The sequence below is a fragment of the Cynoglossus semilaevis genome, chromosome 11, assembly GCF_000523025.1.
Source record: "Cynoglossus semilaevis isolate Cse_v1.0 chromosome 11, Cse_v1.0, whole genome shotgun sequence".
Taxonomy (NCBI): Eukaryota; Metazoa; Chordata; class Actinopteri; order Pleuronectiformes; family Cynoglossidae; genus Cynoglossus; species Cynoglossus semilaevis.
Window position 1 is genome coordinate 19,470,847 of NC_024317.1, and position 27,712 is coordinate 19,498,558.

Consider the following 27,712-nt stretch of genomic DNA (forward strand, 5'->3'; position numbering starts at 1 on the left):
CTCCTCCTCTGCTTTCTTTATCTCCCCTCTCCTCCGCTTCAGCTGCAGCTGCAGCCTTCACCCTGATAATCACTTCATTTATTTTCTGCTGACTTCATTCTGCAGAGGTTGCTGGTCTGATTCTTGGCCTGTGCTGATAACAGGCGGAGGCAAAGGACACGTTTCGACTAAATGATTTGTTTTCTTTCCTTCCCTCCAGTAAGTGAACCACTCAGAGCATTAAACGGAGCTCAGCCACCAGGAAGTAACCAAACTGAACACCATCACAGCAGCCTGGTGATTACACTGCGTCTGCATCAGTGATTACACAGCCTCGGTCTCTAACGAGAAAAAAAAAAAAATCAGCCTCATCACAGGGAGGAAATGAAGGTGGCCAAGGTTAGCCCACCGCACACAGTCATAATCATTATCATGTCCTGTTATTGCTAGAGTAAGTGTAGAAAAAAAAATCTAATTTATTTTTAAGTGTAGAAATATTTTTTATTCTGCTCTACCATATGTTGTTAATATATTCTCAACATAATAATAACTGTATATTCACTCATCCATTGGTTCAGGGGGGATAATCGTAAGTAAATTCAGACAAATTTGTTTTGTGAATTTGGGCTACACAAAAACAAACTTGACCCAATTATAAATAGAAAGAACATATTAATAAATATATGATAAATCACAATCCTTCGACTATATTCAAATATTTTCCCTGGTCCAGTTTTAATTCCGCATGGAAAGGCAGAGGCATTAGGTTTCAACACAAATCTACATGTTTGCATGTTCAGAGTAAATAGATTTATTTATTAAATTAACTGTATGGTTGTGATGTTGATTGTTGAATGTAGACGTGTACATATTCTGTGGGGAAATCCCGATAATACACTTTTGAATATTAATGTGGATGAATTCAAGTGTATGGGGTTTTTAGTTTTTAGTATAACTTAGCCGAACAATGGGGAAATAACTGACATGTTTACAACAGTTAAGCCACGCCCATAGGAACACTGGGAATGGACATATCACAAGCGTGTGCGTGTGAGTGTCTGTGTGTTTGTCAGAAACGTTAATGAATTGTTTCCCCACCTAATCGACGCCGCGTTGCCTTCGAGGCTCTTCTCTTTCTGGCGTTTCCGGGGTAATTTTCCTCTGTTTCCAGGCAGATTTCCTTGACTGCCAGTCAAAGAGGAGAGTCGCTCCAAAGATTGTCTCTGAGCAACAAGATGATTTACTCGCTGTAAAAAAAAAGGGACGCCATATAAAATGGAATAATTTTCGTCACGTGCAGTTGAATATGGACAATAGAGATACAAAATGGACCGTTCGGTCCGTGTTGGACTAGAGGAGATAAGGATAACTGAGAAACTTTTATTTATGAACTCTTTAAAACTTTTCTTTGGTGAATGACTGTGTGTACATAAAAAATACCACAGCACTGATTCCTCGCAAAAAAACATCAGAGTGGCACCTCTCTGTACAGTCTTCTTCTGTTCGCTCTGTTACGCACGCTCTTACACCCCACCACCACCACCTGAATCGGTGACGTCGTATAGGTGGCAAGCTAATGAAAAAGTCAACAAATATGACATCACACAGAAGCACCTTTTGGATTGGCTAAACTGTGCGAAGCAGGAGGAGAGAGAAGGAGAACGGAGGCAGTTGCTGAGCAGCTTTGAAGGATGGTAGAGAGTTCTTTTTTTTATTTTATTTATTTATATCTCCTATTTCATGGCTGACACACAGCAGTGAAATGTCAGTTTATTCCCAAGATTATCAGTAAAATGGTGATAGTGATGTGACGAGAAAACATTTGTTTTTCACTGGGTGGAACTTTGTGATTATTTAACAAATGACAGCTTAATGTCCAGATTCGGTGATGAATAATACCGTTATAATTTGAAGATTATTAATGATCCTTAGTATGCTGATTATAATGAAGTCACGTGACTATAAGGTCAAGTTCTCTTCTCTTCTTTCTTATCTCACTCTTTGGCATTCAGGGTGGACACCAAAGTAAAATTTTCATTGTACAGGGAAACCTGCTTTCCTTACTGTACAGATGACAATAAACGCTTTGAATCTTTGAATCTCTTTGAATCTTGAATCTATAACGTTACAGGGCTGTAAACAGAGCCAAAAGTTAGCATCAGGACTTTCACTGGAATAATCCTAAAACAGTGATTGTAACGTCAGTACTGATGAACGACAACAACGACAACAAAGTAAATCGTAAACACTCCCAAAAAAGGGTCAAAGGCAAAGACAGCAACAGAATAAAGAATAAAAGTCTCCATATTTTTATACCGAGAGAGAAAAAGAGAAAATGGGGGAAAGCTCTGGAATTACAACTCAAATTAATTTTCGGTTTATAATCTAATTAGTAGATAATGCTTTGGGGAATGAATGTGCAGACATCTTGCCAGAAAACATGAGAAAATACAGGATCAGAATAAAGTACACTTTTATTACCAACCCTGCGTACGCTCTGCGTCATCACGTCAACTCGGAAACGGAAGTAAACACGTGGGGTTAAGAAGAGAGACCACGTTCCTCTGTAGGCTAAAAACTTTCCTGCTTTGCTCTCTTCTGTTTTTTTTTTACTGAACTCGGTGAGTTTAATTCCATTTAAAAATTCAAATCTGGGTGAATGCGGAGCAGTTCGGTTAAACCACAGTTTAATCTGGTGTTGTGGTATTTAGCTTGTTGTTTAGCCGGTTAGCTGTGGAGTTTAAATGTGAATCTAAGAGCTGTGGTTGTTGCTGAAAATAAGGAGATTTGCCAGGACGACATGACAGACATGATTTTTTGTTGTTGTTTGTTTTTCAGGAAATTTGTAGTCATGGCCGTCAGAGCGTCCTTTGAGAAAAACAACGAGATCGGCTGTTTCGCCAAACTGACCAACACCTACTGTTTGGTGGCGATAGGAGGATCTGAGAACTTCTACAGGTTTGTTAAACTAAACTCCAGTTCGTTTAAACTACACTGAACTACTGCGGTTGGAAATACGGGAGTAGAACGGATGCAGTTATTTTCTAATGCACTTTATTTAAATGCATCTAGTGGAGACAGAACCTTATACCTGGTCTTTGGTTTGGTTTAATGACGTCACAATAAGTCTGTCAACATAAAGTGAATAAACTAAAACTGGACTAAAAGTCCATGAACTAATATCTAATCCTAACATCTGACACTAAACTTAGTCTCAATCCCAAACTAAAGCAGCACTCACACTATAGCCGTTTGGGTCCAGACCTTTTTTTATTATTATTGTGACATAGCAAACAACGAAATGTGACCTCTGTTTTTAACCCATCACCAAAGTAAACAGTGGGCAGCTTTCAAACGCTTAGGGACGGTGCCTTGCTCAGAGCACCTCGGTGGGAATTTGACCCAAGTCTGCTTCCTTAACCACTAAGCCACCACATTCATTCTGGTGCAGGAAATCCAACTTTTCTGTAACGGTTTAATAATGAATAACATACGAATGTGAACGAAATTTAAAGGAAGAGTTGTTTTTATTGTTATTATTCATTAGTACGGTGTATTAAAGTCTGGTGTGGACAGAAGAAGACACAGACTGGTCTGTCTTGTTGGTGTTGTTTTTATCATAGCAGGGACATCGTCTGATGTTCACCGGCAGCTCAACTGAGGTCAAACGTTTGTGTCCTTGTGTCCACAGTGTGTTTGAAGGTGAGCTGTCTGTCTTGTTGGTGTTGTTTTTTTATCATAGCAGGGATCGTCTGATGTTCACCGGCAGCTGAACTGAGGTCAAACGTTTGTGTCTCTGTGTCCACAGTGTGTTTGAAGGTGAGCTGTCAGAAACCATCCCAGTGGTTCACGCCTCCATCGCAGGCTGTCGCATCATCGGGAGGATGTGTGTGGGTGAGTCATCACACACCCTCATGTGTTTACCTCTAAAGGCTGTGACTTAGCGATTGCATTTAAAAATATCTCTTCTGCAGAGTTTGGAGAGGGAACATTTTTTTTTTGTTATAGTCCCACGAGTTGTCACCCAAGGTAGTGGAGTTGTGATTGAACAGAGGTCATCGGAGGTCAACATGCTTGGCTGTGGAGTATCAGCTGTTGATGTTCAGAGATGAAAGTATTTAATCGAAGTGGTAATACAACAATGACAACGCTGATGTACTGAGGTTTTCAACGTCACATGTCCAACCTGGACCTCTGTATCTGATCATGAGATCATCGCTGACGTCATGTCATGAGAGAATAACACCATGTGCACAGGCTCCTAATGAATGTTCCAGCTTTCAGTCACATACCCGCTCCCTTCTGTTCTCCAGATGTCTGCTGTCAGTTGGTTCTAGTCAACAGAATTGGTCTGGACTGGTCCACTTTTTTGAGCGTTGTTTTTTTTTTTTGTCTGTCCTGTCACCAGGGAACCGTCATGGTCTTTTGGTTCCCAACAACACCACAGATCAGGAGCTGCAGCACATCAGGAACTGTCTGCCTGAGAGTGTGAAGCTACAGAGGGTGGAGGAGAGATTGTCGGCACTAGGAAACGTCATCGCCTGCAACGACTACGTAGCACTGGTCCATCCAGACCTGGACAGAGTGAGTAAACAAACAAACAAAAAAAATTAAAAAAAAAAAAAAGTAAGTAGCAGTAAACACAACCAAGGTCCTGAACACAACCGAGAGTCCAACTTGCCTCGTCTTCTGTTTCTGCAGGAAACAGAGGAAATCCTGGCAGACACGCTGCAGGTGGAGGTCTTCAGACAGACCATAGCCGAGCAGGTTCTGGTCGGTTCCTACTGTGCCTTCAGTAACCAGGGGGGACTGGTTCATCCAAAGACCTCCATAGAAGACCAGGACGAGCTGTCGTCTCTGCTGCAGGTCCCCCTGGTGGTGAGTCTGTGTTTCTGCATTTACCTCTTGACTGACACTCTAGTCAGTCTAGAACAGGGCTGTCAAACGCATTTTCACCGGGGGCCACATCAGCAATACAGTTCCCCTCGAAGGGTCCCCAACCCCTGGTTCGCGGACCATTGCAAGTCCATAGGTCATTTGGTACCGTGCCGCAGTGAGACACAGGGAAAACATATACTTAATTTTTACTAATTTACTTTATTCAAAGTGGAGCTTTTGGCCCAGAGGCAATGTCTCTGTCTGTCTATCTTGCAATAGGTCATGGGTAAAACGGGTGGTACTGGCCGGGGGCCACACGAAACGGTTTAGTGGGCCGCATTTGGCCCCTCGGGCCTTGAGTTTGACACATATGGTCTAGAACATGCACATTTCCCACACTGACTGTTCAGGTAATAATAGCACAGCTAACAGCTAAAGATTCGCTCGGTACAGTTAACGTGTGCTGCCACTGCAAACTTATCCTCACAGCATGAGGTAAAAACAAATAAAACGTTTGTCATCTGCTAAAAGCTAACATTTCCTGTTGAAGAAAAAAACGGGAAAAAAACGGGAAAAAATGTAATTAAACTGGGAAATTACATTCTGCTAACACGACCACTTCCTGACTGAGAAGAGCGAACTCGAGGCTTAGCATGATGCCAAACTGTCGACCTCTAACAAACGTGACGTCACTGAGCCACACTAAAGCTGACTTCCTATTCAGGCTGGCACCGTGAACCGGGGCAGTGAGGTCATCGCCGCGGGAATGGTGGTGAATGACTGGTGCGCGTTCTGCGGTCTGGACACCACAAGCACAGAGATGTCCGTCATCGAGAGTGTCTTCAGACTGGGCGATGCCGCACAGCCGTCGGCCATTGCAACCAGCATGAGGGACTCCCTGATTGACAGGTGTGTATATGTACATGCTGCGTGGCGCTGGTACTGTGTGAATTTCCTGGTTAGCGTTGACCTCATCAAGTGTGTAAAATGTGCGTTTCGTCAGCTGTTGTAGCCCCTCCATCTTCCGTGTTGTCAATAAACAACACGCATTTGAATTGATCAACATTTATTGTTGGTGAAACAGACGGGGGAAAAAAAAAAAACAATACAGTTCAGGTCCAGACCGGTCAACACATGGGTGGACAGTTCTTCACTAAGGTGAACATAGAGGAACTGTAGGCACGGTGTGTTCCAGGTGCCTGTTTAAAATTAGTTCCACTCAAAACACACAAGCAGGTTTCTTACGTCATATACTGTCTGCCGCGCGGCCGGCTGGTACTGTGTGAATTTCCTGGTTAGCGTTGACCTCATCAAGGGTGGTAAATGTGCGTTTCGTCCGCTGTTGTTGGTTTCTTACGTCATATACTGTCTGCCCTGCGTGGCGCTGGTACTGTGTGAATTTCCTGGTTAGCGTTGACCTCATCAAGTGTGTAAAATGTGCGTTTCGTCAGCTGTTGTAGCCCCTCCATCTTCTGTGTTGTCAATAAACAACACGCTTTTGAATTGATCAACATTTATTGTTGGTGAAACAGACGGGGGGGAAAAAAACCAATACAGTTCAGGCACAGACACGGTGTGTTCGAGGTGCCTGTTTAAAATTAGTTCCACTCTCACTGACCAAGACGTCGTCCAGTGATAACAGTGGTCGTTGAATCAACATCACATTTCCACGTTAATCTGGAGGTTATTTGATCAAATGTTATTTTACTATACAGTGAGAATCCAGTCAAGCGATATTGATGATGGACTCCTAACTGTTCAGTTCTTATTGATCACTAATCCTAATAGTGAGTGTTCAATGAACACCAGACAATGTGTTGTGTTAGTGGCGCTTGTATTTGAAAATGTAATATTTAAAATGTCACTTATTTATTATTCATCTTTGTCAGGTTTCATGTCACGTCTGACATAAAAAAAAAAAGTTTAAATATTTGCGACTTTCTCTTGTTTCCTCAAAGCATGGCCTAAACTGCTCCTCCTCCTCCTCCTGCTGCTCCTCCATCCGTGGTTCCTCAGCTCTGCCTCGCCCGATCTTTCCCCTGAATGTTCTGCTGGATGCCATGTCTCCATTCGCTCCATCAGTCGAGCTCCAGCTTTTCAAACCAAACAAGTCATCTTCTCAATCCTCTCAGTTACCCGAGAGCCCCAGTGGTTGAGGTATAGAATGGTCACATGACCTTTACCTGAGGCCCAGCTTTTAATAATCAATAAAAAAGAAGCGCTAAACCGGTGAACTTTTTTTTTTTTAACCCTCGCATACAAGGATTAAAGATGAATCAAAGTCGAAGCTGCCTGTTTCTTCAGCTGCTTCAAATGGAAGCCTTTACACGTTGAAGCAACAGCTCCCTCTTCAGACTGGGAGTGGCTAAATTTGTTTAACTTTTCGTCTCTGTAATTTAAAGTCAGTCTGTGTAAAAAAAAAAAACTGAAGATGTGATTTAAGAAACTGGACTTGATCCAACAGTCAAACACTCACACACAGTATTGTGACTATGATGGACCTGAATGACTCAGACTGTACAATAAAAATCATTCTCCTTACGTTTGTTCTTGTTCAAAGTCTGTGCAAAAGTCTTAGGTAGGAGCATATATCCATCCATCTCTCTATCAATCAAACAAAGTCTACACATTTATTTGTAATTTTAGCTCCCCTACATCCCCCCCCCCCCCCCCCCTCTCCACACTCATCACTGCTCAAGCACAAACANNAAAGACAACAGTCGGTGTTTTTTTTAACGTCACTATCATTTATTGGCAAATGCTTTGATTCAGTTCAGAGCAACAAGTCTTTGTACAGCCTACGTTTATACAGTGGCAGGATGGGGGCGCTAGAGCAAACACTGACAACAGCTGCAGCTCATGTCTGAAACTTTAAACACACACACACACATATCATCTAAGATGTCAAGTTTTTGGTATGGGGAAACAAGAGTTGTTTTTTTTTGTCTAAATGAAAAGACATTTTAAGGTAAAATAAGAATAAAATAAATGTTTCGGGACATGCAGTGTTTGTCTGTAGTGAATCTCAGCCTACAAGCGGTTACTGTAAAACAGTTCTTTTTTTCTTTCTTTTTTTTTTTTTTACAGAGTCAGGAAAATGTCCATAAACCAAACTCTTTGTTTTTATTGACGTGCAAAAGACGCTTAGTGTTTCTTCGGATGTTTCTACTGCAGCTCGACTCACAGCCACGGCCACAACTGACAGGTGACAGAACCGACCATTCGTACTGTGTCGGTACAGACGGCATTGTGCGTACTGACTCAGTCTGAACTCGATACAGAGACAGAGCTGTGAAGCAGAGATTCCTGCTCAGCCGTACGCCCCTCCTTCCCCTTCCAGGGGGGCAGGGCTTCTTATTGCACATGTCATTTAAAAAGTGTCTTTAATCACTGTTCTGTCTAATCGTCGGTTATCCTGCGACTGTGAGCGGATCCACGAGCTGAGCTACTGACTGAACAGAAACAACTGACATCACTACAGCCAACTTTTTCCACACTATGGCTAAAACATGAGATGGTGTACATCAGGAAAAAGTCAAACTCTGCAGGTGATGATGTGCAGCGTTTGACTTTTGGATGGTCAGAGAGAGAGAGAGAAACAAACAGATGCCGCACAAACATCAATCCACCACCGGAGGGCGACACTGAACATGTACAGCTTTTTAAGAAAGTGGTTTGATTAGTAAGAGTCAAACACACGAGGTTGGTGGTGAAGCCTCTAAATTAATTTTCCTTCTTTTTTTTTTTTTTTTTTTTTTTTTCCTCATCAGAAGCAGTCGTGAAGTCAATCGCTCACAGTTGCCCCCTGGAGTCTGAAGCTTAGTGTTGTATTTACTGACCACATTATACAAAGGTGCAGAATAAAGGGTGGAGTTTGGGGGGGGGGGGATCAGACGTGTGTCGCACGGACTCTCACCTGACTGCGGGTGGAGCTACAATTCTTTGTTCCCCTGACCTCCTTCACCTCCTTCCCCACCTCCACCCGTCCCCTCCTCCCTAGCAGCCGAAAGTCTCCTGGGAGGCGTAGACCATGTAGAGGAAGCCGTCCTCGTCTCGTTCCTGCTCGTAGATCTCAGAGATGGGCGTGGACACTGACACCATACTATGCTGGTTGACCAGCAGGAAGAAGGCCTGGGTGGGGTTCAGCTGCAGCCGACGTCTGTGGGGGGGGGGGCGGAGAACAGAGATCAGAGATGATACAGAGCGTGTGAGTGGATCGGAGTGCTCAGTAGAACGAGTTTTCGGGGCGAGTTTGGTACGTATGTTTTGAACCGATGTTCTGAGTGGAACCACCTGAGAACTGTGCGATGGTGACGCTGACACAGTCAGGTCATGGAGAGTTGTTTCTGTGTGTGTATGTGTATGTGTGTGTCTCAGAGGACTGACCTGATGATCTTGACCAGCTCACTCATATTAACATGGTCGGGAACCAGGAACTTGGTCTTGTCCAGAACAGGAAGCTGCTTCTCTCCCTTGTATCGTTCAATGATGACCTGCAGCAGAAAACAGACCTCAGATCAGATCAGAGGCTGAAGGGCCGCCGTGGTTACTAACAGCTCATACAGTATGTTGGTTCAGTTTCCTGTTTTTTGATAAGAGGTAGAGAGGAAGGAAGGAAGAAGGAATTGATGATAATGGTGGTGGTGGTGGTTCACCAGGCTGACTGGGGAAGTGTGCGTGTGTGTGTGTGTGGTTCTTACAGGGATCTTGTTTGGGTGCTGCTCCCGGATCTGCTCAACCTCTTTGCATCGATCAGCTGTCATGAAAAAAAAAACAACAACCACAGACATCAAACATGTATCTACTCCTTTAAGACAACAGACCTGACCAGATTTGAACAGATACATTTTTGATTGTCTTCTCCAATCATGCAGCAGTCCTTGATCTGGGGAGCTGTCCTTAATCTGAGACCTGTCTCTAGTCTGAGATCTGCCTGTAGTCTAAGACCTGTCCTTAGTCTGAGAACTGTCTGTAGTCTGAGACCTGTCCCTGGTCTGAGACCTGTACCTAGACTGAAACCTGTCCTTGGTCTGAGACTAGTGGGGCCTCAGACATTAGGTTATAAGACAAGACAGTCTGTCCGTCCGTGATTCTTGGGGCTGTTCTAACCACTGGGTTTCCTCCCTCTACAGGAAGAGGGCTGTGGTCTGGCATCAAATGACCACATAAATCAGTGAGCACGTGCAGCAGATACTGTGTCAGCATGACTTGTTCTGTCAGAGATGTGAACTGATCTGCCGACATGTTCGGCTGTGAAACAAGACCAGGGTTTGTTTGTTTTTTTTTGTTTTTTTTAGCTTTTAACTAATGAAGCTATTGTGACCCAGATGAAAGAAGAAACATACAAAATGCTCTGTAATGTTTCAGCAACAAAAAAATTAATATGTAATTACATGTCAGTAATCTTCAAGAATAACTCTCTAAACTATAAAGGATAAAAAATTGTAAATACACTAAACTCAGTCAAATGTCCAGTATAGTATGTCAAAATCTGTGATATCTCACTTCAGAGAATGTGGACAATTCTAAAAAAACGACACAACATGGTGTAAGGTTTAACAAAAGTTGACGATCCACTTAATAAATATTGGCTCTAACTCTGATTCACATATTCAACATTGTGATGCTGAATATTATTATTATTATTATAAATTTGATCGTTATTCTACTTGCGCAGTGTCAGCTCCTCGATCTCACCTACTACATAAGTTTCTTATTATATGGGTCCATATAATAGGTATTGTTTTTCGGGCCGATGTTACTGATGTGAGTTTTTTTTTTTTTTTTTATAACCACGCCCTTTAACATCTCGTCATTATCTTTTGGACACAGGCCTGCGTTTGGCACTAATAAATGCTTTCCTATCTGCCTGACTACTGTTGCAGTGTTGTTTTCCTGGAGCTGACATGGTTAAAACACTGTCTCTTTTACTTGTTTAATCGACATTGAACTAAAGTGTTTTAAAAAATACTGACTTTCTGATCATTATCGTCGTGTTTACTGTGGAATACATTACTGCAAAACGTATTTCTAACTGCTGACACATTCGCGCACACTATTAGCTCGGCGATAAACATGTAAACACCTTTAGAGTCAGGCTATGCTAAGGCTAAGCTAAAGGCTAACAGGCCTGTTATCCCAGCTGCTGCCCCGCTCATATGTATCTACAGGCGGACACAGAAGCGGGGAAGATCCCGGCAAGTTCTATGTTCTTACCGAACGTCCTCCTCTGTTTGAAGGGTCTGTCTGACGGCATCTCTGTGGCTGTAATGACGCAGTAATAGGCCGGTGAAAGTTCTGCTGTCAGCGGTTGTTTACGCGGAGCTGCTGCAGCTGCTTCTTTTCTTCTTCTTCTTCTTCTTCTGCTGTTGCGTGTATGAAGATTAAATAAAATACCGATCCGCACAAACAAAGGCAGTCAACCCGAAGCGCTGACGTCACCCACAGCTCTTAAAGGGACCGTGTTGTTTTTTTTAAAAGTTGATTTAAGGAGAGTTTGTTGTTCGAATTTAGATTTTTATTTTTTCCTCCACACTGTCGCTTGTTCTTGTGTTTTTGCCTTGTTTCTCCTGCCTCTTGTTTGGTTAGCAGAGCTGTCTGCGTTTCTGTCTGTAATGTTGCATCACCAAGACATCTATGTCTTTGTAAGGCGTGAATCTTCTGTTCCTTCAAAGGATCAAAGGTTTGGTTTTGATTGCCTTAATTAGAACGTGATATTTCTGTGGACGCCTAGTAAAATGTCGGACCCTGTGGCGTGTTTGCATAGTCTGATCCTGGGATTGTAGTTCTATTGTATTTGTCTTTGGTAATGTAATGGCATCACCGACAGATGGTACAATCATACCTCAGTCTAAGAGGAAACAGTGACACATTCTAATCAGACCCTAGTAATATAGTACAGTACAGTGTAGTATAGTACATAGACTTATATAGTATATAACTTATTAATAATTGGCTATGGTTGGCTTCTCCAGGCTAGCTTAGATTTGTTACAGGCTCTATAACTCTAGGCTTTAGCTATTGTTGGCTATTTTTGTTATTTGGGATACATTTTTTCTCACTTCTTGGATTACCATGTAACTCGTGTTGTCTTTGGAACACTTAAATCAGTTGCTATATTGCCATTTAGCCATTATCTTTAAATTTGGCTTTCTCTAGATGTTTTCATTAATATTTTGAGTTTTATTAATTTCATCATTTTAGCTGCTTATATTTAATAGTCTCTGGGCTTTTCTCTTTTTGCCATTTTGTTTGAATTTTTATTGGCATTGATATTTTTATCAATGCCAAATAAACAATTTTGTACTGATCAAATATATATATAAGTGATTGTTTTCTGTTGTGAAGCTCAAAATTATCAGTATAAAATGATAAAAATATTAAACAACTGTCACACACAACAGAAGACGTCGACCAAAGACCAACTTATCCATGTTTTTATTTGAACAATCTCAGAAAGAGCGTGTGTCGTGTCAATTGCTGCTCAACCAATAAAACATTTCAACAATCTCCTGCCAACATAACACAACAATAAATAATCAAGAGACTTCATCGGGAACGAGCAAAGGGAACATTCTGCGTCAGCGGTTTTTTCTTTGCAGGCTTTTCTTTTTCTATATTGTTCTTTAAACATCAGAGCTCCTCCGAATCAATCGGATGGATTCTGAATGACGATCAAGAAATAGTCCTTATCTGCACAGAACACAAAATGTTCACCACCCTTTATTGCTTCCATCAAACAACGGGCTGTAACAACAACATCACACCAGCTGGGGTCCGTTTCTTGAAGCAGGCTCATAAAACTCTGAAATAAAATCTCAGCGCTGGCTATCTTAAGCCGTAGAGGTCCAACTCTAACCTCCGGTTTCACAAAAGCTGATTGCAGTTAGCTCAGGTTAGCCCCTAAGTTGAGTTAAGTCTGAGTAGCACTCGTACCCGACTAGATATAAAGGCTCCCTCAATTGAGTGCAGATAACACAAACCATGTCATCAACTTGGCAGCTGGTGGACATGTTGTGGGGGATATATTGCGAAGATAAATGGAAACACTCTAACAAAAAACTTTCGAGGAGTGCTAAAATATCTACTCATGGTCTCAGGATTCTCTCCTAGCATCAATTTCTTCTAAGCAACTGAGCTGTGATGTCCACAGGCTGCTCAACAAACGGCCACGCCATCCATATGATTACGGACTGACTGCTTAACTCAGACTTAACGACCTTAAACCTGCTGCACAGAGTATGTGGCCATAGCAACCAACTCAGCATCTTGGTCTAGCCGGCTTGTTGAAAAGGGAAAAGCCAGAGTTCCCTCTATTACTTTCTTATAATATTATGCTTCAAGAAACGGACCCCAGGACTTTAACCAGGTTAGAAAACGTGCTTCTCACCTGGAGCAATCATGATCTCGTTCTTCTTGGAGCGGACTCGCAGGAAGGTGAGGTCGTTCTGGGGGTCGATGTCTCGCACTGTGCTCCTGGCCTTCATCACCAGCTGGTGGATCAGTCCGGCGTATTGCACTGTGCTGGAGTTGTCGAGAGTTGTTTTGATGGGGATTCCTGTGCCAAAAATGAAGCAGTGTGTTCATTTATTACATTCTGAACAAAGCATATAAAATACCAACACATATGAAACAATAATAATTTTACTACATTTTACGAACATCACCACCGTCACAAAGCATCTAATATTCCTTGTTCCAAGACTAGTTGTCATAACTGGTAACAACACATCAGCTGTGGGCTTTACTGATTACTGTAATTAATGGAATTGTTTCATCTCTGTGTAACCTTCAACAACAGAGCGTGTCTTACCCTCTGAGTTGACAATGATGACCCCCTGAACACCCTTCTGACTCTGGATCCTCTTTAGAGTTTCCTCCACTTCAGCCTGAAATCAAAGTTAGCATTAACATCCATGAACTTTAATTAAGACGAACAGCAGTCCAGTTCTTTCAGTGGATTCTTGTGGGGGGAATACTCATGATTCTACCCCTGCTTCCCGGTACTGCTGCAAAACACCTGAGTTCCTTACAAAGTGAAAAATTATCAAAACACGTGATCGTTTTAACACTGTCAATATTTAATATATATAGTGTTATGGTAATCAGTATTCAGCAACTTCTACACGTCCAGGGCACATGCATTCATCAAATACAAACTTCACTCTAATCACGTTTTACTTGAGAACGTTTAAGTGCTTTCCAACAAAACATGAAACTGGATTTACTTATTTAAATTTTGTAATTTTAAATTACAAACAAACACGCAGACGTTTTTACTATAAAGCTGGTGTTTCCGAGAAAACATCTGAGGCTGGAAAAAACTGCGAACCAAGAAGTTAGAAGTGACGGTCTGAAAAAAAAACAGACGTCTTGTTATACACAGAGCTATGACAACGCCCGGCTAACTGTGAAGCTAACTTTTTGTAGTACTTTCTTTGACATACGCGTTATAAAGCATCTATTTCGTGACACACACAGCTGAAACAATCCCTTTTTAATTCAAGAGTGTTGCTTGAGTTTTTAATCCTACCATTTTGTTTGCGTGAAGAAAAAGATTGGCCTTGGAAAAACGGCAGAAAGCTGCGTGCTAACTGCTAATAATTTTGTGTTGTTGCTGGGAGAATTGAAGTCAACTTCCGGGTCAGCGCTGCCTTCACAGTCAAAGACACAACGTTGGGCATTTGCAATAAATCGATTTAGTACCTTTTTAAAAACCAAACTATGCATATCGGCAGTAGATTTTCATTTTCCTACGTTTTTCTCCCAATTGAGTTATAAGATAATTATTTTTTTCTTTGGCAAAAAAAGATGGTCTGTATGATATATATAATATTCTTTCAAATGAAAGTGAAGTGAACGTGAATTATTTGTCATCACCAATGTGAGCAGGGGCCAGCGTTTAGCACCCGGGAGCAAAATAGTGAGAATAGAAAATAAAATAATAAAATAACAAGCAATAAAAGCAATAAAATAACATGATATTAAATAACATTAATTTATTTAAATGTATTTAAACACTGAATAAAAACATTATACATTTTTTTTAGAAAAATCATTTTAGATAAACCATTATTATAATTATTATTATTACTATTAGACTTTAGACAAGCCACACTGTGAAATACTGAAATTATTATTTATTTATTTTTGGTCTCTGAGATCAAATGATTCTTATTGATTTTTATCTTAACTGCTTCTTTTCATGTTACTTCTGTGGAAACCAGAAATGGCTTTCATGTTAGAATGAGTTCCAGACCTCACTACTGTCTGCTGAAACCTGACCTCTTCATGTTACTTCTGTGGAAACCAGAAGAGTTTAGAATGAGTTCCAGACCTCACTGCTGTCTGCTGAAACCTGACCTTTCAACTCATTTATTTAAATGGCACACTGAATAAAAACATTATAAATTTCTTTTAGGAAAATCATTTTAGATAAACCATTATTATAATTATTATTATTACTATTAGACTTTAGAGAAGCAACACTGTGAAATACTGAAATTATTATTTATTTATTTTTGGTCTCTGAGATCAAATGATTCTTATTGATTTTTATCTTAACTGCTTCTCTTCATGTTACTTCTGTGGAAACCAGAAATGGCTTTCATGTTAGAATGAGTTCCAGACCTCACTACTGTCTGCTGAAACCTGACCTTTCAACTTAGCTGCTATTCTTTGGTCACAGTTCATCTCTGACCCTTGTCTCCTTCTATTCCACACTGACTCCACTCTTTTCTTCAACTCAGTGGACGGTTCACCTGAGGTATTCAAACACATCCATCTTTATAACTCTCAGCCCCATTTTTTTACTTAACCTGGAGTGTGTAAAACCTGTGCCAAAACAATTATTTGGATCATGAAAACTCCTACACTCTGTATCTACAGTACAAACACAACACAATACAGAACAAAACATATATTACCAACAAAGTAAAAAAAGCACAGTTCCAGTAAGAACAACAGGAGAATTAAAATGTTACTTTTTGGTTGCTTAATTTATTACTTCGTGTTTAATTTGTTTATTTTTAGAGTTTAAAGCAAACATAACAGACATGTAACCCTTGTCCTGTGTTTTATGAGCCAGTGAAGTCTGAATGACGCGGCTGACTCTCATTGGTCCAGCTGTGCTCGTACCGGAAAGAAACTCAGATGTGGGCGGGGCGTAGGAGGTCTGTGTGAGTGAGTGAGTGTGAGTGCAGGAGAAGCCGGAGTTCAGGTGTTTTACTCTGTGCCTCTGACAAAAATGGAAACTCTGAACAAACTGAAACAGTTTGATGCCTATCCCAAAACTCTGGAGGATTTCCGGGTGAAGACTTGGGGGGGAGCGACCGGTGAGAGACACATGAGCACGTACACGCACGTACACATAGGCTTTTAGCCACTCAGGCTAACACTGAGCTAAGTGATTCATTTTAAAGAATGTTGACTGTTATCCAGGTGCCAAGCTGTTTTCACATGCACTAATAATGCCACGGTGTAATTAATTATTTTAACTACAAAAATATTCCATCTTAGTTTATGCGTGAAGAAAAGGGGCTCGGGCTTTCTCAGAATCACCTGGAATGTAGCATTATTTCACACACACACCATCTTATTTTTCACTATCAACCCAAAGGAGCAACTAAGACTAGTTTACTGTTTACATATTTCTGTTTGACAATAATATTCACATAGTCGTGTCGTAGAAGAAATAATCAGTGTCAAAACATTAACAACATTAACATTGGTGATTTAACAAAAGTTTGACAATTTTGAATCTCCACCAAAATTCACATATTAAATCAGTGGAAAATAAATATAGCCGTTCTAATTATTATGTATTATTTGTTATTGTTTTTTTAAAAAAAAACACAGTCATTTACCAACTTAGTATCCTATGTGCATCATCATTTAAACTATGTTATCACCAGAGTTACACACGTGTAACTGTTCTGAAAAACCACTTGACGACATTCCCTTCTCAAACACAAGCTACTGAACCAGTTAATCACCTCATTGTTAGTAGACTACCCGTTTGCCCCCGAAGGTATTGACTTCAGAGCAGCTAAAAATGTGGAGCCTTGGGTCTGGAACTTCTCTGCCCCGTTCAGAGATCAGCGTTTCTTCTGTCATCTGGACCGGTGGTTCTCAGATGATGGAGCCCTAGGACCTAGGTTTACCTCAGTCTGTCACTCACATCCTGAGCTTAGACTTGTGATTATTCAGACATATTCTAATGTATACAGAATACAAGTGTAGTGAAAAGACGAGAGAGGGCTTTTGGTGACACAGTATGTAGTGTAGTGAAAAGACGAGAGGGCTTTTGGTGACACAGTATGTATATATTTCAGTAAGTTCTTGTCCCACGACTCTCCAATCCAATCTGTGTACAAATTTTACACCAGGAGCCACTATTTGTGAAACACCGACTAAGACCTGCAGAGTCTTTTGTTTTCAAGCCCGACTCATACACAGTAATTATTAAGTGCATGTTGAGTTCAAGTCCTTATGGCTTTCAGTCCTGCTGATCCACAGCTGTCTCCAGGGTTCAGCTTGTGTTACTGGGTTGAAAGCACTGACTATCTCTATTAACTTTTGTGTGTTTGTGTGTGCAGTGACCATCATCAGTGGCATCATCATGTTGATCCTGTTTGTGTCTGAGTTGCAGTACTACCTCACCAAAGAGGTGAGTTCCACCTGCACCACCTATAGATACCCCCCCCCTCCACCCCAGGGTTCCATCATGGAGGATGGGGTCTCTACATCCAGTCACTCTTCCCCTTAGTCTTATTAGTAGAAGTTACTTTGTTTACTACACATACACGCACACACACAAATAGATATGTATTTCTGTATCTGTACACAATATATGTGGAGTTACCCCAGTGTGTACACAATATATGTGGAGTTACCCCAGTCTGACCTCCTGCTGTGTTGTCAGGTGTTTCCTGTCAGACTGGTCTGATATGTGTGTGTGAACACACACTCAGTCTAAATGACCTAAGGTCCTGAACCTTCCATATTCTGTACATGACACTGATGTCACAAGGTTGGTTTAGACTTAAACATGTCTGACAACACTTACCACTGGAACTGGTACCAGATAAATGAACTAGTACCAGCATGCATTAACTGTTACCTGAACAAAGGTAACTGGTACCTTCTCCTAACTAAGTGCAGCCCGGTGCGCCTGTGTGTTATTTTATAATAATAATATAAACTGTTCATATTGGCAATAGCATGACAAACCTTTCTGATTGGTCACAGAACTCAGTATTTATTTTTGAGTTCTAAGAGTCAGTAGACTCCAGACGGAACTGGTTTTTCAGGCTAACTCTCGGATGCAGACGTTACAGTCGTGCAGGTGTTCCTCCTGCTTTACCCTCTGCCGTGTTCTAACTCCGTTGACGTGTGTGTGTGTGTCCCACAGGTCCACCTTGAACTCTACGTGGACACGTCTCGAGGGGACAAACTCAAAATCAACATCGACATCATTTTCCCTCACATGCCCTGTGCCTGTCAGTAGTTCTCCTCACATCATGGTGACAAGCTACCACTTCATCCAGACTAACTAGTCTCATCCTCTCCCTTCTCCCCGTCCTCCCTCTCCTTCTCCTTGTCCTTCTGTCCAAGATCTCAGCATTGATGCCATGGATGTGGCGGGTGAGCAGCAGTTAGACGTAGAACACAATCTGTTCAAACAGCGACTGGACAAGGACCTGAAGCCTGTGTCTGAGGAGGCAGAGAAACATGGTAACGATTTGAGCCAGCAGTACTACAGCAGTACTGACCCTGGTACAGACAGACCACTGAGCAGAGTTTACTGTGGACACAGTAAACTTATTTTAGTTTTCACACATATTTTACTGTTGACACAGTGTTAGTGTAGACACCGTGACAATTTTTTTAATAATTTTTTTTGTTTGTTTTTTTATGTTTTGCTGATCACAGAAATGACAAAAACCTGTGTGTTTTTTTTTTTTTCAGAAATGGTCAACGTTGAAGAAACTGAAGTGTTTGACCCTAGTTCACTGGACCCTAACAGATGCGAGAGCTGCTATGGAGCAGAGACTGAGGACCTGCAGTAAGACACAGACGCACAGGCACATACACATACATACAGATTCAGTGTGTCACACGGATACACACAGACAAAGTTGCTGATTGGTTCCCTTGTGTGCAGGTGCTGTAACACCTGTGATGATGTGAGAGAGGCGTACAGGCGGCGGGGCTGGGCCTTCAAAAGTGCCGAGACCATCGAGCAGTGTAAGAGAGAAGGGTTTGTCCAGAAGATGCAGGAGCAGAAGAACGAGGGCTGTCAGGTGTACGGCTTCTTGGAGGTCAACAAGGTCAGAGGTGACAAGAGTCCCGGCAGCTGTTGTGTGGAGCAGGATCAGCTGAGCTCAGCTTGAGAGCCGTGTGATTTCAAGAAGCCATTTAAATGAGCAGTGCTTCCAGTTCCACAGATCAGCAGGGATAAGGAGCTTCCGGTTCCGCTCTCGATTGGTCTGCTTCGTCTGTACTCATTTTCTCTTTTTTTTCCCCCCTCCAATCATAGGTGGCAGGAAACTTCCACTTTGCCCCAGGAAAGAGTTTCCAGCAATCCCACGTCCATGGTAAGACCAGCCTCCCACCTGTAGATGTCAGTGTTTGTAACAGTCACAGCTTTTTTTTTCCCTGAGTGCAGAGGAAGTGACCACTCGTGTTCATGCTGTTGTTTCACATTGTCTCTCTGCTGGTTGTTGTGTTCATCAGCAGCAGCTGTGGTTTGAAGTGAAACAATCCTCAGACAACAGTGTAAACACTGACAGATGAACAGGCACTTCTTGTTTTGGCTGCAGCCTATCCCTCCTCCTCCTCCTCATCATCATCACTTTACCTTCGTACAAACATACAACGTTTCTGTCGAAGCACCACCCGTGCACGCACACTCAAATGCACTGTGACATCACGTTATCTGGTCTCTAACGTGCGTCATGTGACTCTTCTCTCTTCTTTCTGCAGTTCACGCTGTGGAAAGTAAGTCTGTCTTTTCTCTGCAGATGAGTCTAAGTATTTGAAGGTCAAATGTTTCTAATGAGCTGACAGATGGAATGGAAGGTCAGGGTCAAAGGTCAGGGTCAAGGTCAGAGTCACGGTGTGAGTCACGGTCAGGGTCTGAGTCTGAATCTAAGTCGACGTCAGGGTCAGAGTCAGGGTGCAGTTTTGCATGTATGGATCTGAACATCACCTGCTTTTTGATGTAAAACACTATATTTTTGTGCTTTTACAGTAGTTCCTGTCACTGTTTGTTAGCTTGTAATGAAGTAATTCTAATATTATCTCTGATAATATTAACGCTAAGTCAATGCTAGAATAGACTGGCAAAGAAGAAAAAGTAAAGTTTGAGTGTGAACAATAAGAATGAATAATGACTTCTGTGATTGGGTGTTTCTCTGTGGTCAACGGTCTAAATAACTGATGTCTGATGTCTCTCTTCACAGTCCATGATCTGCAGAGTTTTGGTTTAGACAACGTAAGTGACAAACTCTCTCTCTCTCTCTCTCTCACCCTACCTCCCTCACACACACAATAACATGTATTGTGATGGGAAAACTACTGTTTTTAAAGGTCTTTGGTGCAAATACTTCCAAAGTTTACTGTCTATTTTAGCTAATGCTAATGCTAGTTGTATGGAGATAAGTTTTGTTCTCGGTTGCAGATATTCATGCAGCTGTTTATGCACATACTTGTCTTTAGCTTTTCACTGGACAAAAATATTAAACATGTGTCATAACCTGACAGGAGGTCTGTGTTTGGACAGACGAGGTCTTGTTCTTGTGGTGTTAATTATATGTAATGTTGTTTTTTTTTAGAACATATAACCAATGTATACTCACATCTACACTCTGTTGACTCCTCTGTGTGTGTGTGTGTGTGTCTATGGTCCCTCAGATAAACATGACCCACCTGATAAAACACCTGTCCTTTGGTAAAGATTACCCTGGCATCGTTAACCCTCTGGATGGCACTGATGTCAACGCTCCTCAAGGTCAGAGGTCACTGGGGGTTTTACTGTATTGTGCTCAGTATGAAGAACACAGCATGGACAATCTACTAGAAGTTCAGGAGTATATTGTGTTTCTTGCTTTGTTGTCAGTGTTTGGAAAAGTATCTAAATTATATAACTGGTTCTTTCTTCGTTGTTTGGAAAAGTATCTAAATTATATAAGAACAAAGGGGCAAACAGACCAAACAACTATAGTATAACAAAACACAGTTGCTCAACAAGTGTTTATTTTGTACTGACACACAGTGACCACTGAGGCAATGATTAACATCAGACCAGATTACAGTGACTGATGGCTAGGTCCGGACAGGAACCACTGGCTCTCCCACAATAAACCTCAGAGAAAACCAGTAATTTTCTCTCTCAGTGACTCAACAGTTGCTGCCTCCATCATCATCATCATCATCTGAGCTTTGCCTTATTCTGTCATGTCACTGTTTGAAAACCTTTGTTCAGATTAACCTCAGTGACACAATCAACAGTAAACTGAAGAAGGATTATACAACATTCCCCCCACATACAAAGGCGGATTCTGTCTGCAACTTCAAGATCCATTGAGAAATCAGAATTTTATTGACAGACAAAGTGGAAATTTGTTAGCATAACATAGACCGAGCCTGGAACTGCTGTTGTTGTTGTTGTTTTTTTGGTATAAAAAAAAAAGTCCAATAGTCGTGGAGAAGCTGACAACTTCTCAGCAGCGAATGCCCATTCCAATTGCCATGAAAGTTCCAAACGTTCCACCGCTCTGCATCATGGTCTTTCCCACTCCTCCCATTAGTTCCCTGCCTCGCATTCCGATCCTGTAGAGAATAAACAGTGCCAGGGTCAGGTTATAAACCGATCTCCATATTCACTTTACTGCCACAGTATTTACTCCTGTCAGGTTGAAACAACTTTTTTTTTACGTCATATAAAATAAAAGCGTGTGAAGTGTAAATTTATACCGGAGACAGGAGAATGTTCCAAACATGGCTCCAGCAGCCATTCCAACAGCAAAGCCCATCATGAAGCCCATCTTGACCCGGTCAAAACATCTGGGCTGTGTCTGGCCGTATGGACCAACAGCCACAGGCATCCTGGGGTGGTGGTAGTAGGTGGAAAGAAGTTAGAAGAGGTGGAGAATTCAGTCTGTTACACAAGAGATATTTACAAATACAATAGAAAGTGTTTTTATTTCGGCATTTATCATTTATGTATGGACACTGGATGCTATAACAGAAGTCACAGGAGCTGCTGCTCCACTCCTGCCTCCTGTGGTCAGTTTGTGTCACTGAGGTAAATCTGAACAGAGGATCTCAAAATGTTTGGTCAGAAATTAAACGAGTTCAAATTTGAAACGTTTGAACTTGGACACAGCAGTAGATCAACAACTATCTGTGCGAGATATGATTTTCTCTATGGACTTTGGTGTGCCCCATTGTTATATTACTACATTTAAAATAATTTAGCAACGTATTTAAACTGCCTTTCATTCAACAACATTTAATATTTTTTTTAATCATTAAAACCGATACCTTTCCTGTGCTGTAAAATCGATGGTTAGGTTCGTTAGCGTGCTAACAGGCTAACGTCACCTTTGGCCTTGACAGATGAAAGACACTAGTTTCCGGTCACGAGCACCTTTCGTTTGTCTCGAATCAGCGGTAAACCAAATCTTACCTTCACTTTCTAACTTTATTTCGTTTACTCTTCGGGTCCAAAGCTGTACGTCGTTCTCTTAGCGCAGCTGCGTTGAAATGTACTGCTGCGGCAGAAACTCCATTACCGGAAACAGGAAGTAGACAATGACTAACGAAGAGCCAATAAAACGACGAAGTAAAACTACTCGTAGAAGTACACAGCGGCACCGTGTGGCTTTATTTTTTGCAACAACGAGGAGCGTTGTTTATTTTTTTGTATTTCGTATTTAAATAAAACAGCGAGAACAAGTTAAATCACTTAATAGTTTAGATTCTCATACGTTTGTAAAGAGAGTGGTGAGAGAACGATGCTAGACAGACATCACTAAACATTAGTTGAGCCACATTAAATCGAGCAGCACACAATGTTTAGATAGGACCAGTATATAAAAAAGAGAATGCATTACTGATACAGCAATTCGGGTAAATTATAAGACACTACTAGAGTACACTAAAGTAGTACTACAACGGTATATTTTCCCTTTTGTTATAATAGCTATAAACCTGTTATTTTTTTCCTCCACAGCCTCAATGATGTATCAGTATTTTGTGAAAATTGTTCCAACAATCTACGTAAAAACTGATGGCGAGGTAAGTTTAACAACAATATTAATATTATAATCCTGTTCAGTCAAAGTTGTATTTTTTAGTGTTTTATTCCTCAGACCTTTAGTGAGGAGGAAAGTCTTTTGATAGTCCGTCTGATATTTCTCTTCCACAGGTGTTGAAAACCAACCAGTTCTCTGTGACCAGACATGAGAAGGTAGCCAACGGTCTGATCGGTGACCAGGGTTTACCAGGAGTCTTTGTTCTATATGAACTGTCACCGATGATGGTCAAGTTCACAGAGAAACACAGGTTGGTCCTCACACCTTCAGTCACCGTGGCCAATGCCCTAATCTGTCTGTAGGAGGTGCTGCTGAGCTGAAGCTCTGTTTTGACTAAACTCTCTCTCTCCCTCTCTCCCTCCCTCAGTTTTGACTAAACTCTCTCTCTGCCTCCCTCTGCAGGTCGTTCACCCACTTTCTCACGGGTGTGTGTGCCATCGTTGGGGGAGTATTCACAGGTGAGTCTCTCCAGGTGAGTCTCGCACTAGCTCGAGGATCATGACCTCTAACCCCCCTGTGTGCTCTGTGTGCAGTGGCCGGTCTCATCGACTCTCTCATCTACCACTCTGCTCGGGCCATTCAGAAGAAAATAGAGCTGGGAAAGGCCTCCTAACAGCGCCACCGGCTGGGCTCCATGGTGCAACACAGACAGGACACGGACACAGAGACAAAAACTGGCCAAAAGAGGAGAAGGAGAAGTTTGTGAAGAGAAGAAGCCGATGCTTCGCTTCCTCAGCTTCACTTCTCCTCTTTCTCCTCAGATGAAAACACTGGAGAGGACGACTGTTGTCCTCTGACTGCGTCAGACAGACGTGACTGTGGTCTGGGAGCTGGACCAGACGGCTGTTTCTAAATGTTCTGTTAGTGGAGACTGCTCCTCTTTCGTGTCTTTGTCACTTCTTTCTCACTGAAGAGGTGCAGTTCTTGCACCTGGAGATAAACAAAAGATGGAGGTGAACACTTGGGTCCCCACACTCCAGAACACCAGGATTCCTGTTCTCCAAACATAGCTGAGAGTGGGAACACTGGGAATGCTAGGAATCAGCTGATGAAATTCTGGGCCGTCTTTAAAAATGTTTAATTAATTGTTAACAGTGAAGTTTGTTTAGTCACAGGCTCCACTGCTGCCTCATCACTCTGTTCAAATCATGTTGAATTTTTTTTATTTTTTTTATTTCCTGATAGTGACACAAACCAACCACAGGAGGCAGCAGTGGACCAGCAGTTGCTGTGTCTCTTTGAGTTAAAAATCACAGTTTTGTCATCTTGGATTATGTAACATAAATCTCCCTGGTGTAAGCCCACCGTCACTCAATGGCTGATGGGATTCCGTCTTACATCTCCCCCTGAAATGGTCTTCGTCCCTGAAATGGTTAGGCAGCAGAAGATGAAAGGATGAAGCCTTAATTTATAATTTTTATGGTTTGTTTTCTTCATTTAGAAACTTTAATCTGATTTTTGGATGTTTATTTCTGAAAACAGGCGTGTCAGTTATGATGATTTATGATCAGTTCACATTTTGGTGCCATTTGAGTTGAGTTTTTGTGTGTGAACTCACGGAAAGACAAACGACACTTGACCTGTTGCCACCTGCAGAAGGAAAGCAGAGGCAGTTTTCGTCTTAACAGACAGATGGTCAAACTGCCCACAGAACTTCCTGTGTACCAGTCATGGACGTCAGGACGGAGGACAAATGTGACGTCTCTGGCGAAGACGCTCATTTACATGGAATGTCTCAATAAGAAGGCGTGAAGAAAATTTTAGATAATCCACATCTATAAAGGGTCTAACCTGGACCCAGGATTCTCTGTGCTATTATTCATGGTTTGAGTGAGACCGGGGATTCACAGAAAGTTGAAGAAGTTCAGGATTGGACGTCAATTTTTTATACATGAATGGACACAGCAGACCATCTTCATAGACAAGCGGTACACAACCGCCAGAACCTGGGCCAGTACCAGGACCTGGAGCAGTACCAGGACTTGTACTTAGAACGGTGTCTAACATCCCACAGACGGATTGTCCTCGAGATTTTCCCCAGTCTTAATATTCAGTGAAATGACTCGAGCTCATATTTGATTCCTCACCTATCCTTCTGTGATGTCGTCTCTTTTTAAAACCTTGTTTTTCTTCTGTGCGTGCGTGTGTGTGTGTGTGTGTGTGTGTGGTTTACTTTTGAATCCTCTGCTAACTCTTTTCTAAAATGACTGTAAATAAAGTTTGGAGTTCCAGTTGCAGGTGCTGCGGAGTCCTGGCAGTCAAACACACACACACACACTTTTGTCATTAGAGCAGACTGAGGTTCCTGACATTGTCATGTTGAATGCTCTATGGACTTCCTGGGAGCAGAACTGGTTCTGAGTTCTCACAGGATCATCTGTCTGTGTCAAAGTCCAATAACACGAGTGGCCACTAGGTGGCAGTCGCGCACCTCTGACGTGCGGACAGGACGTAATCGGCTCATGTTTCTCTCACGTTGATGACTATGATGTGATGATTCCTGAAGAACAGGTCAGGTTGTAATTTAATCACGTGACTCACTACTAGCTCACAGCGAAGAGGGTTAGTGAAGATATTCATCATCATCATCATTACAGAGTGAATTCCAAACGAGGTCATCAGAATCTGACTGGGCCCCTGAATAGATGTTGGATTTCAGAGGTGGAGTTGGACTGCTCTGTGTCTGTGATGTTCGTGTAGTTTCTTCAGGTTTCACCTTTTCATTCAAGAAGTTTCTCCTCACAGAGCTGAATAAACCAGAAGTAAAGAAGAAGGTTGGATTGAAAGCTGCAGCATCTTCAGGAGAGTGTAGAAAGTCTAAGTCCTTTAGGTTTGGACTGTGGCCAGTGAAGCTTTGTAGTCCAACTGAGAAGCATTTTATACAAAAGGTATAACTGATGAAGGTCATGGTCAAGAGTCCAGACTCTGACTCACTGCTCTTTTGGTCTAATTTTTTTTTTCCTTCTGTGGAAAAAACTTTTTTTTTGAAATGCCTCAAATAATAATAATAAAAATGCTGACAGTTATTAATCAAGGTTAAATGCAGATGTGAGTCAGTTTCTGGTCCCGACTTAACCACAGTGTTGTTCTTAAAGAGGAAGAATGGGGGAATCTAAAGCAAGGTTTTCAACTGTCTGTAAATAAACACTTATTTAATGTCATAGAGGCACCAGTCAATTAAAAACTTTCTTTGTGATTTTCTTTGTAAACTTTGGTCAGCGCTAAAATCACTGGTTTTCTCTATGGACTTTGGTCTGGGACTTTGGTCTGTGAGCTAAAATCACTGATTTTCTCTATGGACTTTGGTCTGTGAGCTAAAATCACTGATTTTCTCTATGGACTTTGGTCTGTGAGCTAAAATCACTGATTTTCTCTGTGGACTTTGGTCTGTGAGCTAAAATCACTGATTTTCTCTGTGGACTTTGGTCTGTGAGCTAAAATCACTGATTTCCTCTGTGGACTTTGGTCTGTGAGCTAAAATCACTGATTTTCTCTATGGACTTTGGTCTGCACTAAAATCACTGATTTTCTCTATGGACTTTGGTCTGCACTAAAATCACTGATCTTTCTCTATGGACTTTGGTCTGTGAGCTAAAATCACTGATTTTCTCTATGGACTTTGGTCTGCACTAAAATCACTGATTTTCTCTATGGACTTTGGTCTGCACTAAAATCACTGATTTTCTCTATGGACTTTGGTCTGCACTAAAATCACTGATTTTCTCTATGGACTTTGGTCTGCACTAAAATCACTGATTTTCTCTATGGACTTTGGTCTGTGAGTGAGCAGTGGAGGCAGCATTGTTTGAATATTCCAACTAAATTCTAAGGACCAACATGATTCACTGCAGGTGTTTGATTTAAAAAAATGTATACATTTTTAATTAGTTCGACCACACCAACACACACACAGACAGTCTGACTCACACTTATTAATAGAACGATAAAAGAGAAAAAAATGTGAATATTAACACAACGCACGTTTTTGCTGAAGTTGCAGAACTGAGTCACGGCTCCATCGTCTGCTGCAGCTTCTACTTCCTCCACAACAAATAAACCACAGCGGAGTGAGGAGCAGTGACTCCACTTCTCCATCAGTAAAACACAGGCCGTTGGCAGGCTTTACAGTAGATACATGGGAAGAATAAAGTACACAGGTATTAACTATCACACCTAAAATGTACCTGGAACATTCCTTTCCTACAGGGGGTGCTGTATTGTAAGTCATTGTTGGAGGTCATTGTTGTAGATCACTGTTGTAGATCATTGTTGTAGATCACTGTTGGAGGTCATTGTTGTAGATCACTGTTGGAGGTCATTGTTAGGGTTAGGGTAATTATTGTACCTATAATAATGACAACAGTAACCTTACTGTTGTAGGTCATTGTAGGTCACTGTTGTCGGTCACTGTTGTAGGTCATTATTGTAGATCACTGTTGTAGGTTGTTGTAGGTCACTGTTGTCGGCCATTGTTGTAGGTCATTATTGTAGGTTACTGTTGTAGGTCATTGTAGGTCATTATTGTAGGTCACTGT

The 27,712-nt window shown here is 41.6% G+C and overlaps 5 protein-coding genes and 1 long non-coding RNA gene across 9 annotated transcripts in view; 2 read left to right on the forward strand and 4 right to left on the reverse strand.

Annotated features, from left to right (window-relative positions):
• LOC103386750 (uncharacterized) overlaps window positions 1-1,217 on the reverse strand; it is a 2,192-nt gene extending 975 nt beyond the window's left edge. Inside the window, exon 1 of the long non-coding RNA XR_522337.3 lies at window positions 1,078-1,217. This is a non-coding gene — a long non-coding RNA (uncharacterized LOC103386750). The remainder of the gene's footprint in view (window positions 1-1,077) is intronic.
• Window positions 1,218-1,540: 323 nt separating this feature from the next.
• eif6 (eukaryotic translation initiation factor 6) lies at window positions 1,541-7,398 on the forward strand. 2 transcript variants are annotated; one of them, XM_025060066.1, is made up of 7 exons: window positions 1,541-1,673; window positions 2,818-2,937; window positions 3,788-3,873; window positions 4,388-4,563; window positions 4,681-4,857; window positions 5,582-5,766; window positions 6,816-7,398. In XM_025060066.1, exons 2-7 carry the CDS (start codon window positions 2,831-2,833, stop codon window positions 6,823-6,825), a joined length of 741 nt encoding a protein of 246 aa, XP_024915834.1. In that variant the 5' UTR covers window positions 1,541-1,673; window positions 2,818-2,830; the 3' UTR covers window positions 6,826-7,398. The 2 variants fall into 2 exon arrangements, with proteins under 2 accessions (XP_024915834.1, XP_008319381.1); XM_008321159.3 differs by lacking the exon at window positions 1,541-1,673 and adding an exon at window positions 2,468-2,600.
• A 185-nt stretch (window positions 7,399-7,583) lies between these two features.
• On the reverse strand, window positions 7,584-11,405 carry map1lc3a (microtubule-associated protein 1 light chain 3 alpha). Its single transcript, XM_008321161.3, has 4 exons — window positions 11,074-11,405; window positions 9,558-9,613; window positions 9,244-9,350; window positions 7,584-9,016 (listed from the first exon to the last, which is right to left on the reverse strand). Exons 1-4 carry the CDS (start codon window positions 11,111-11,113, stop codon window positions 8,854-8,856), a joined length of 366 nt encoding a protein of 121 aa, XP_008319383.1. The 5' UTR covers window positions 11,114-11,405; the 3' UTR covers window positions 7,584-8,853.
• A 1,079-nt stretch (window positions 11,406-12,484) lies between these two features.
• dynlrb1 (dynein, light chain, roadblock-type 1) lies at window positions 12,485-14,531 on the reverse strand. The gene is made up of 4 exons (XM_008321162.3): window positions 14,390-14,531; window positions 13,670-13,745; window positions 13,247-13,414; window positions 12,485-12,549 (listed from the first exon to the last, which is right to left on the reverse strand). Exons 1-4 carry the CDS (start codon window positions 14,390-14,392, stop codon window positions 12,506-12,508), a joined length of 291 nt encoding a protein of 96 aa, XP_008319384.1. The 5' UTR covers window positions 14,393-14,531; the 3' UTR covers window positions 12,485-12,505.
• Window positions 14,532-15,998: 1,467 nt separating this feature from the next.
• On the forward strand, window positions 15,999-25,408 carry ergic3 (ERGIC and golgi 3). 2 transcript variants are annotated; one of them, XM_008321166.3, is made up of 13 exons: window positions 16,103-16,190; window positions 17,454-17,524; window positions 18,269-18,356; window positions 18,472-18,591; window positions 18,826-18,922; window positions 19,022-19,187; window positions 19,397-19,454; window positions 20,322-20,353; window positions 20,773-20,869; window positions 23,096-23,160; window positions 23,291-23,427; window positions 23,580-23,635; window positions 23,711-25,408. In XM_008321166.3, the coding sequence occupies exons 1-13, from the start codon at window positions 16,103-16,105 to the stop codon at window positions 23,788-23,790; spliced, it is 1,155 nt and encodes a 384-aa protein (XP_008319388.1). In that variant the 3' UTR covers window positions 23,791-25,408. The 2 variants fall into 2 exon arrangements, with proteins under 2 accessions (XP_024915941.1, XP_008319388.1); XM_025060173.1 differs by lacking the exons at window positions 23,096-23,160; window positions 23,291-23,427; window positions 23,580-23,635; window positions 23,711-25,408 and adding an exon at window positions 21,006-21,173 and having other exon boundaries at window positions 15,999-16,190; window positions 20,773-20,955.
• Window positions 21,438-22,912, reverse strand: romo1 (reactive oxygen species modulator 1). Of its 2 annotated transcripts, XM_008321163.3 has the most exons (3): window positions 22,550-22,912; window positions 21,835-21,966; window positions 21,438-21,690 (listed from the first exon to the last, which is right to left on the reverse strand). In XM_008321163.3, exons 2-3 carry the CDS (start codon window positions 21,963-21,965, stop codon window positions 21,582-21,584), a joined length of 240 nt encoding a protein of 79 aa, XP_008319385.1. In that variant the 5' UTR covers window position 21,966; window positions 22,550-22,912; the 3' UTR covers window positions 21,438-21,581. The 2 variants fall into 2 exon arrangements, with proteins under 2 accessions (XP_008319385.1, XP_024915942.1); XM_025060174.1 differs by lacking the exon at window positions 22,550-22,912 and having other exon boundaries at window positions 21,835-21,982.
• Window positions 25,409-27,712: the final 2,304 nt, after the last annotated feature.